This window comes from Amphimedon queenslandica, unplaced genomic scaffold (assembly GCF_000090795.2).
Source record: "Amphimedon queenslandica unplaced genomic scaffold, v1.1 AMPQUscaffold_13169, whole genome shotgun sequence".
Taxonomy (NCBI): domain Eukaryota; kingdom Metazoa; phylum Porifera; class Demospongiae; order Haplosclerida; family Niphatidae; genus Amphimedon; species Amphimedon queenslandica.
In genome coordinates this window covers 55,231-66,340 of record NW_003546595.1, presented here as the reverse complement: position 1 = coordinate 66,340, position 11,110 = coordinate 55,231, and the positions used below count along the sequence as shown (strand labels likewise).

General features: G+C 39.2%; 3 protein-coding genes across 3 annotated transcripts; 2 read left to right on the top strand and 1 right to left on the bottom strand.

Annotated features, from left to right (window-relative positions):
* Positions 1-324: 324 nt before the first annotated feature.
* On the top strand, positions 325-2,509 carry LOC109584758 (uncharacterized). Its single transcript, XM_020000601.1, has 4 exons — positions 325-405; positions 453-731; positions 787-930; positions 2,136-2,509. Exons 1-4 carry the CDS (start codon positions 375-377, stop codon positions 2,507-2,509), a joined length of 828 nt encoding a protein of 275 aa, XP_019856160.1. The 5' UTR covers positions 325-374.
* Positions 2,510-2,665: 156 nt separating this feature from the next.
* LOC100639540 (myotubularin-related protein 10-B-like) lies at positions 2,666-8,785 on the top strand. The gene is made up of 15 exons (XM_020000606.1): positions 2,666-2,802; positions 2,898-3,046; positions 3,144-3,219; positions 3,508-3,587; positions 3,656-3,712; positions 3,992-4,115; positions 4,214-4,254; positions 4,440-4,516; positions 4,690-4,777; positions 4,862-4,950; positions 5,471-5,619; positions 5,744-5,822; positions 6,466-6,536; positions 6,955-7,148; positions 7,318-8,785. The coding sequence occupies exons 1-15, from the start codon at positions 2,730-2,732 to the stop codon at positions 8,608-8,610; spliced, it is 2,640 nt and encodes an 879-aa protein (XP_019856165.1). The 5' UTR covers positions 2,666-2,729; the 3' UTR covers positions 8,611-8,785.
* Positions 8,786-8,818: 33 nt separating this feature from the next.
* LOC100639036 (cathepsin L1-like) lies at positions 8,819-10,077 on the bottom strand. Its single transcript, XM_003388989.3, has one exon. It carries the CDS (start codon positions 10,007-10,009, stop codon positions 9,020-9,022), a length of 990 nt encoding a protein of 329 aa, XP_003389037.1. The 5' UTR covers positions 10,010-10,077; the 3' UTR covers positions 8,819-9,019.
* Positions 10,078-11,110: the final 1,033 nt, after the last annotated feature.

Below are 11,110 nucleotides of genomic sequence, written 5' to 3'. Positions count from 1 at the left end.
TCATGAGACAGCACTGCTGCCACTGCAAAAGCAGGATTAGCATTTTGGCAACAGCGAGAAGCACAGATAGCCATTTTAGCTGAGTCAGCACATGGCTGAGATGCGTAAATTAACACCACGCCTACCAACCACGCCCATTTATGTCAAAATATTTGCTGCGCTTCGCGCGCAGCAATTTCCGAACCCCCTATTTCAAGTTCCTGGCTACGGCCCTGCTATCATGTGATTAATAATGGAATAGAAGAACAACTGGACATGAAACTAAAAGAAATACTAAATTTTATACATAAAGCATTTTAAATTATTTATTATTAGTTTTAATAAACCTCACCCTTGAATTCCTGGAGGCAGTGGAGGGTTGGGGCTGTGCAGTGATGGCTACTGATGGAGATAACTCTTCTCTAGGTTGGTATATTCTTACTTTAACGTGCTCCAGATTAGTTTTATTGTAGGTATTGGTGACTTGCATGATGTCAAAACTGAGCTAAAAGAGTTTACTACGTCTGACTGGAGGAAATTTGGATCAGTAGCTGGCCTCAAATACAATACTCTTAATAACATACAAGAAAACAAAACAAAAGTTGAGGATCGTTTTGAAGAGTGCTTGGCTTGCTGGTTGAGAAGGAAGGACGATGTTGACAGTAAAGGAAAGCCATCATGGAGGAGACTAGTTGAGATATTAGAGGAACTTGGAGAACGAGCCTTGGCTGACAAAATTAGTAACAGAAAAGGTAAATTGCTGGGTAAATTATTAAGTATTATGTCATGTACTAATGTTACATTTAGAGATTGTCTGGCTACATGAAACCAGTGTACCAGTGCGGCTGGGAGAAACAAAATTGTTTAGTTTATCAGATCCTACTACCTCCTCCTCCTCGTCCTCTAATGTAGTACATGAATCAACGTCAGTATCATCCACTGGAGGAGCTAGTAAGTGATAATACTAGTCTTGCTAGCCAGGCCATTTCCCATCCTACATCCACCCAAATGACTGTAGGCTGGGAATGCGTCACGAGAGTAGGATTTTCATTTTGTATTTTTGTTAGTCGTTCAGAATCCTATTTTTTCTTGTTTCCATTACTTTTTTACAAATTTGCTCTAGAATCCTACTCAATCTCGTTTTTTAATTAGTAAGGGTTTTGCTTAATCATTCCCAATTTAAATGCTATAACAACTTGAACTGTACAGGTATAACTATATACATTAGAACCTGTAACTAGAGATGGAGCAAAAGTTAAAGTTTTGGAAGATTGGTTTAGACTACACTTGTATACTAAGTATAGAATAAACCTACTCATTTTATAGGTAGTGATTTGATGCAAGAATTATCTGAAAATAATGATCTACTGGAGAAAGTGATAGTATCATCAAAACATGCACAGAAACATACTACATATGCCGGTCTGATTTATTATGAGGAACGTGGTGTAGAAGACCTGGTGACATTCACTGCAGCTAGGAGATTAGATGCTCTTCTTGAGGTAGTTTTTTTAATCATCACTTGTTTATTATTTTACAGTTTATTGAGGAAAAACATCCTCAAGCTAAACTAGGACCTCATGTTTACTTCCGTATTGCATCTCCTGATGGTTTTGTTGAATTGAATTTAAATGCTTCACAAGATATGCCATATGAAGGATGGAGTGTTATACCTCACATAACACCTTGCAGAGTATGTACAGTATTAATGTGCATTTTTCATTCTAATAATAATTATTATTAAAAGTTTTGCAATTTTTCCTTCGAATACATGTACTTGTTTATACTGTTACTTTTGTTGCTCATTCCCATAGTTGTATCAAGATGATATTGATAATTTTGGTGATGAAGAGCATCCTCTTCCTCCATCTTGTCCAATATCAGTGTATGGATCACCTGATGCTGTTTCTACACTAAATTACTCTGTACCATTGGAAGGTGTGGCTGATCCTGTTACATTATATATTCGTAGATCACTGAGAACAACAAGTAATAACTAAATCATTTCAATTGTTTATTTATTTATTTAATGTTAATCAGATCCTACTACCTCCTCCTTCTCTAATGTAGTACATGAATCAACGTCAGTATCATCCACTGGAGGAGCTAGTAAGTGATAATATTGTGTGTATATACTGACCTTTGACCTCTATTAGGTCCATTAGCTACTGTTGATGTCAATAAAGTAAAGAAAGTGATCGATGATGTTCTTATATCTCATTTTGCTGCTCTTAATTCTCTTAAGACGTCTCTCTCAGATCTTGCCAGTCAGTTATATGCAGCTGGTCTTATTAGTGATGAAGTCAGAGAGACTCGTAGCATGGAAAAGTTTATTACAGAGTTCATGGCTAGTCTTAGTTTTATGAGAAAGTTACCTCAAGTGCAGGAGCACTGTCAAAAGTTCTTAAGCTCATTCATTGCTGTAAGAGGTAGTTATGCTAATGCAGCAATAGCTTTAGCTGAGGACTGGATTGAAGCTATCAGGAATGAACTGGGACTTGATTTTAATATTAATATTGATGATTACTAAACTCTAGTGCATTATTAATAGTATTGGCTATATTTTTTAATAGTTTTTATTTTTTACTGCACAATCACTGATCTCAGTGCATTATTAATTGTGGTTGGTCAATTAAGGAGGTGTGTTTGTCCCGCCCCTCTATTGCTTAAAATCCAAAATGTCTTCTCTTTTCTGGCTCCTCTTTTGAAATTACCTCACAAATTACACTCTCTCTCGTCCCCCTCAGTCAATGGCTAAGACCAGTAAAGCAGCTACTCTCCCTACAGTATCAGTACCTGATTCATCCATTGACCTACTGCCTGGTGAGTATTCAACAACTGTTCACATATTTAGATTATTCTCCCATACATGTATATACATGTTGCTTAATCTATCCACCCCTACTCTTTATTATCAGGAGAGGCACTGGTAGGCCATGCTCCTGATACCCAGCAGTTACTGTATGAGTCAGAGGGACCTGATAAGAGTCCTGGGTATATCTATGGGACGCTCTACATTACTAATCACAGACTATCATTCAAACCAGCTCCTTTCAACACTGATAAAGTATGACCTCATTTTAATATACAGCAAATAGCTTTTAAATGTGTCATTACTTTATTTTATCACCTCTCAATCTTTCTCTCCCTCCTCCTCCTCTTAGCTCTCTCCATTGGACAGGTCCTCAGTAGTCAAGAGTCATTATATTCCACTGAGACTGATACTACAAGCATACACTAGTAAGCCACCCCATCAGTCAGTCAGTCATTACTATGTTCCTGTACCAGTATTTACTAATACTGTATCAATGTAGAGTAGGTTGGGTTGTGTATGGTATAATGTATTTATTCATCTTGTGTGTTGTTGTTGTTTATTTGTTATTTTAAACTTTACAAGTAGCAGCTTTTCATACATGTGCCCACACTTACATTATGTAGGGTATTTGTGTTTACTATTATTTATATCATTAATTTATTAATTAATTTTATTTATTTATTTATTTATTTGTTTGTTTATATTGTGTCTAGTCAGCAGTAATAAGAAGAGGCTTGTCACTGCCAAGTCAACTCTGCCAAAGAAAATAAATGAACTGGAAATAATCTGTAAAGTAAGAGAGAGGGAGGGAGAGGGACAGTAGTGATGGGTTAATCTTCTTTCTTTATTCTCATTATTCAGGACTTGAGAAAGGTTGTGTTCAGTTTCAAGAGTTGCTCTAAGTCTGATGTAGTACATGTAAGTATAGCTATACTACTATACCAGTACTGCACTGGTACTGTACTTATACTGGTACTGTACTGTACTGGCCTGTACTTATACTGGTACTGTTAGTGTACTGGTACTGTTAGTGTACTGACCTAGACTGGTCTGTACTACTGTTACTGTATGTAGTTATATTGTGTATATCCTAATGCACTTCCTTTTTAATAAATACTTGTCAGTGTCTTTATATGTCACTTCTCTCAGTGTATAACCTTTACATATTAAACTGAAGTGTGTGCCTATTATCTGTAGGTTGTCAATTCCTTTGGGATGTATTCCTCTCCCAGTAGTGTCTTTCATCTCTTTGCTTTTGATTACGCTCGAGTAGTTCATAAAACTAAAGACACTCACTCCTCATCCTCCTCTTCTTCTCAAGGTGAGGAGATGTCCCTCCATTACTAGAACTAAGTCTCTTAGTAAATTGTGGCTACTAATTTCCCTCTCCCTCTCTCTCTCTTTCTCTTTCATTAACAGATGTCATTCCAACTTATTTCAATCCTCGTGACTGGCAGAAGGTAATAAATAATTTAATAGAAGGCACACGATTATTTTTACAATATTAATAATACTGTACTATATTTGGAGTCTATTATTTCATTCCATTTTGCCATTAATTACTGAGTGAGTGATTTATATCCTTCAAGTGTTAATAGAATGTAATGAGGTCATTTTATTAATAATTATATACTTTCCTTATAAGGAATTGGATAGACTAGGAGTGAACCAGAAGCAGTGGAGGGTCACTGAGGCTAACCAACACTTCCTCCTCTGTGACAGGTTTGTACTAATAATAATAATAATACACTTCATTAATGATACATGATGTTGGTAGCTTTGACATATTGCTAATAATTGTTGGTCTTAATTTGACATATTTCTGGCCATGTGTTCCTAAATCACCATCAATAGAGTATAATATCATTTATTCCTTTCCCTCCTCCTCCTCTTAGTCTCCCTCCATACATTGTGGTCCCATACAACATCAGTGATGATACTTTAGAATATGCTGCTGGCCTCCATTTCAAGAACCGTCTACCTGTAAGCCACACCTATTAATTAATTACTGCTATTATTATTATTATTATTATTATTATTATTATTATTATTATTATTAATTGGTAGGTGTGGTGTTGGAGTCACAGTGTCACTGGTGTCTCATTAACCAGAGGATCATTACCTGATGAAGACAGACTAGAGGCACCTGATCCTAGGTCAGTGGAATACACTGGACAGGAGGGAACCCATTACACTGTCTGATGCATATACATGTACTTATGTTGTGTAGAGAGATTGAGCTGATTCCAATTAAGTTTAGATTTTCTATGATTTTTTAAAGTTGCTCCAAAATCGGACAAAAGTCCCTGTACTATATAGTACAGGGATTTTTGGCCCATTTTCGTCAAAAATGAAAAGGAGAGAATTCTGCATTTTATTACATTTCCTGATACATATACATGTTCTTATGCTGTGTAGAAAGTTTGAGCAGATTCCAATCAAGTTTAGATTTTTTATGATTTTTTAAAGTTGCTTCAAAATTGGACAAAAATCCCTGTACTATAGTACAGGGATTTTTGTAAAATTTCACCAAAAATGAAAAGGAGAGAATTCTCCATTTTTATTACATTTTCTGATACATATACATGGTCTTATGTTGTATAGAATGTTTGAGCTGATTCTAATAAAATTTGGATTTTTTATGATTTTAATATTAATTTTTCTCATCATCACTAGTTACATGTATGCAGTGGCGATGGCTAGGAACCTTGAGGTACAGGTAGAGAATAAACTGGTGAGACAGTATCGAGTACAAGAATATGTAGCAGCAACTGCCAGAGAAATACAAACAGCTTATTCTAAACTAATGGAAGTGTGTACCATCAGTAAGTGAGAGTTTAATGGGAGGAATATGTGAGATCCACAAACTGTTGGATTACTGATACTCTGTACTGGTACTTTGAGTGTGTTCATCCATAGATAGTTCATGTGCTTCTCTTTATTGTTCAGGTACGTGTCATGATTTAGCCAGAGCTGATCAGAAGTGGCTGGCAACACTTGATTCTTCTCACTGGCTCCATTATGTCAAGTAAGAGAAGGAACATACTGAGGGACACTCTACAGGAGTTGGAGTTTTAGTGACAGAGAGAGGGAGAGAGGGGGAGGGAGGGGGTGAGGGATTGAGTGGAGTTTTGTTTTGTTTTTGTGTTTAGATGAGTCTATAAAAGGTCACCTTGTCTTGAAACCTAAACATACACTACCTGTTACATAATGTTACATAATGTTATATAATGGGATGTCATTTAGATTCTACATGTTCACCTACTGTATCTAGAATGTAATTTATACATGTACACCTGCTAATACCAGTACTAATACAGTGTACATTAGCTGTGCTACAGTACAGTAGCAGTATTGGTGTGGTATAGACTGATCCTCCTGTTAGTGTCAGGTGGTTGATTGTTATTATAAGAGCTGGTCATGTGCCTACTGGATATACCTGCAGCTGCATTCTCCAGGACCTAATATAGACATGACTAACAACCACTCCAACCCATAACTGAATGAACTGTATAATCCATAGGTACAATGGTCACTGCTCTATTGTATACTGTATGATGATGATACTGTATACTAGTGTGGAGTGTATAGCACTGTGTATGTACATGTAGTTGTGTTTGTGTTATTGTTGTTGATTGTTTGTTTATTATTTCATTTCCTAATGTCATCAGGTCCTGTTTATCCCTTGCCAGTGATATAGTGAAGACACTGTGTGAGAAGAGAACCAGCTGTGTACTGCTAGGTGAGGAGGGGGAAAGGGTGGAGGAGGGAGAGGAGGAGAGAGGGGGAGGGTGTGTGTGAGTGAATCCTCCTAACTGTCACTGGTATGTTTGTCTTTCAATGTACATACTGTACATATGTACAGTATTTACAATATGTAAAGTATGTAAAATTGATTTTCTATTTCTAATTCAATATATCAAACACTAATCACTGTTCTTCCTCCTTTTTGATATAATCAAATTACAACTAGTCATGTGTCATTAAATCATACCCACACACTAACCCACTGATACAATATAATAACCTCTTATAACTGAATGTATTTACTGTACTGTATAGTGGACACTGTATAGTGGACACTGTATAGTGGACGCTATATAGTGGACACTATACAGTATTACTCATTCCTTCAAGTGGTTGTGTCTCTTTACTAACAGATCAGAATGACAGAGACTTGGCTTGTGTCATCTCCTCTTTGGTCCAGATAATGGCCGACCCACACTACAGGACCATATCTGGGTTTGAGTCACTAGTCCAGAAGGAATGGGTAGCTATGGGTCACCCTTTCACGACCAGGAGTGGATTAATAACTGACGCTCCTTCCAATGAGGAACTGGTACCTGATGGACAGGTAAGACCACACCCCCTCTCACTGACTGTATTCAGTATAACAGACACATGTACATGTTAACATTAATACTCATTTACTGTATTAAATACTAACAGTATCACTACCTACAGACAGTGATAATAATGTTTTCTATGTTTCTTTTATTTTCTGTTTCATTTTCATTCCCAAGGCTCCAGTCTTTGTCCTATTCTGTGATTGTGTCTGGCAGTTAACTGTTCAGTTTCCATCAGCATTCCAGTTCACTCCATCTTTCCTGGTCAAGTTTGTCTCTCTCACTGCCAGTTCAATATACAGCAACTTTGTCTTTGATTCAGCCAAAGCTCGAGTTGAAGCCTCCAACCACAGCAAGAGAAGCAGCTACTACGTGAGTCAGTTGGTGGACCTGCAGAGTAGCCACTCTGATGCTGAGAAGTATGAGGGTCCATTGGTCTCTGCCTGGGGCAAGTGGAGGAGCTCATTAACAGCTGAAGAGACTGAGAACTGGTTGAACCCGTTTTATTATATATTTGGATCAGGTGATGCTCATAATGAGTTCACGTTTACTGGAAACCTGTTGCCTTTTGAGTCTTCAGTTTTCAATTTGTTATTTTCGGATATGCTCCCTGATAAAACCTCAGGAGGTAATTTTGGTCTATATTCCGACCAGCCCCTCCCTCTACCCCTCAGCTCTCATGAGCTCACTCCAGAGAGAGCAGAGCAGGTATCCCTTCACTCCATTAGTTCTTCCTCTCCTTCTCCTCTACTCCTCCCCAACACTGCAATGCCTTCCCTTGTCTTCTGGGCTGATTACTTCTTCCGATTCATTCCTGACTATTCCTCCACTAAACTCACTGTCTCTAACTCACAGCAGCTCCAGAGTAAGCTAGTGAAAGAGGTTAGGAAGCTAAAGGAAGCACTTAATGACTTAGAGCTGGAGAGAGGAGAACAGACGAGTGACTTCTCTCGTTTCATTCGTGAGATTATGAAAGCAAGAGACGAAGAGAAGAGACTCCGGAAGCTAAAGAGGGATGCTTCTCATGAGATTGCTCGTCGGATGTCAGCGTTCATCACCATGTCATCAGAGGACGAGGACTGTGACCGGAGTCTTGATAAACTCAACTCTCCAGTTGGTTCAGTTCATGACAAGGCTAAGACTCTTCCAGCTAAACTTGATGATTCTCTCAGTAAATTTGCAGACGAGCTCCATAACAATGGGGAGGTTGCTAAGCGATTCTTGACAGCCTCTACAGGTGGAACTGGTGGGCGGAGTCCAGTACTCAAGACAAAGATTACGATACAGAAAGAGGACAGTAGTCAGAATCCGTTGTCACCAGCTTCAAGATGGTTAGGGGCGTCTCAGTTGACCCCGCCCACTGCTAATAGCCCGATAATGCCGAGCCCACCCATCACCATGCATAAGAAGATGATTGGTACAGTAATGGAGGGAGGGAACAGTCAGGACCATGAACTGATTGATTTATAAAGTTGATGTTATCACACACACCACATTATGATTAAATTATTATTATTATTAATATGTTCTGCTGCAATTGCTGTGTACTTCTCTCTCTCTCTTTATGGTCAGTCATTATTTAATTTTATTCAATTTGTAAAGTAACATCTTTTAGTAGAGTTAATGACATCCATTTCATTGCCCATTTCTTTTGTATTATACTGCCATGTTAATAGTACACTCACTGATTGAAAGGATATGGTTAACATTAAGAAATCAAAAGCACTATAGATAATAGCATGTAGTTATGGGAAGCAAAGTTAGAAAAAAAATAGAAAGTAGCTTAAAGGAAGAGTAAGAGTTTTTCACATTATACAGTACAAAGACAACTAGTTCCTACAGCAGTGGTGAGGAGAACCCTCCTCTCTCTCTCTCCTCATTAAACAGTGGGGTAAGAGGCATCAGTGGCTATACCACACTTGTTGTCCTTCCTAACAATCTTGAAGTATCCCTGCTGTCCCCAGTCTGGGCCCCAGCTGTTCTTGACGAGCCAGTAGGGTTTCTCCTCATGGAAGAGACCACTTGGTTCGGTTCCATACCCAACGGCCAGTACACCATGGTCAAGACGAGTGGAGGAGCAGAGGAGAGGGTCGTACACTCCAGCTGCATACAACTGGAAACTGGAGTGGCTGGCGTCCATAGCAACTGAGATGGGGCCTACGTTAGCCACAGCATCCTGAAGGCCATCAATATCATCATGAGGAATATCCTTGTAGCCAGTGCAGGTCGCAGCTACTGCTGACTGTTGGAAGCGACACTTTCCATTCTTAGCTTCATAAGGATAGCTAGCCTCTGAGTCAATACCTCCATTAGCCTCAATGTATTTGAAAGCATTGTCCATTAGACCTCCCTGGCAGCCATGGTTACCATACTTATCGGAGCAGTCCACCAGCTGCTGCTCTGAGAGACTGGGTAGGGTTCCCTTCTTGAGGAAAGTCTGTCCCTCCAGTGACCCGGTGGTGGAGAAGGCCCAGCATGATCCGCACTGCTTCTGGTTCTTCACTGGAGTCACTGCTCCCTTTGTCCTCCAGTCCACAGTGTCTGGTAGAGCATTACCAGTGGGTACATGGTATCTGGTTGCGTTGCTCTTCCTGGCGGACCGCCTGTAGCCATTGTACATTGCAGCAAACTCGGAGGACTCTAGATCAGCGAATGCGTTCATCTCAAGAGTCCAGCCCCACTTGTCAGCGTTTGCATTATGCTCCAGAACTATCTTCTTGTTTGCCTCCCAGATGGTTTGACGGTACAGCTCTTCCTTCTCGCTGGAGTAGTCCTTTCCGTTGGTTCGCTTCCATAGCTCCCATTCAGCTGTATATTCAAATGCTGTGGCACAGACTATGAGGGCAGCAACTGCAATAAGAAGTTTCATGATTGTCAAAGAGAATCAAAAGAGACGATTGGACGACTGGCGCGACAAAGAGAGTGCTGCGTGTAAAATGATCTTTTTCGCTTTGTGACCTTTTGATCATGTGAGCGCGGGAAAACATTCTGCGCAAGCTCACTCAGCCCACGTGACCCCACGTGGTATGAATAATAGACTAGGTGAATGTAAACATTGTGGGGGCGAGCATGAGCCATTAATAAAAACAATTGAAATATGATTGAACTAAATAAAAATCAATCTAGCTGTTAGCCTGCATGCATATTCAGACCCCGGCCTTATGGCCGGGGTCTGAACAGAGCAAACACCAGTTAACACAACCAAAATAACCCAGTAAAAGTGACAAGAATGAGTCCTGCCACACTGAGAAAATGTACCAAGTTAAACTTCTAATCTACTAGCTTCCATCAATTACCATTTGAAATAAGATTGAACTAAATAAAACTCAATCCAGCTCTTAGCGTGCATGCATATTCAGAATTTCAGACCCCATCCTTATGGCCCAGCAGGGTCTGAACAGAGCAAACACACCATTTAACACAACTGACCAAAATGACCCAGTAAAAGAGACAAGAATGAACTGTCCTGCCATTCTGAGAAATGCCAGTGCCAACTGAGCTAAACTTCTAATCAAGCTTCTCTCACAATTATAATTCTTTTAATGAGAGGACTAATCTAGAGAAGTCTTAGATCAAACTGCTTTTAAGTTCTTCAGCCTTTAGAGATGCTTTAGACAGCCCCTCTCTCTTATCTAACTGTTAGAAACTCAGTCCATGAATCTGAGTTAAAATGTCCGCCATCTTGCTATTTTGACCACACCCTCTAGATTAATTTTGCCCACGTGGTCCAAATTTATCAACAATAGTATACTAATTTAATTTTCGTATTCTTCCGTTCATAAACAAGACGTAACGCAAATAGACTAGACAGATTAGTGTGGGTCTCGCTCATGCTCGCCCCAATTAATAAATTGCTGAGCAATCTTGTAGCTGAGCTGAGCTAAGCTTTCAAAAGTACTAGGTGAATGTAAACATTGAGGGGGCGAGCCATCAATTCACATTGTTTGATAAGATTAAAATTATAATAAAT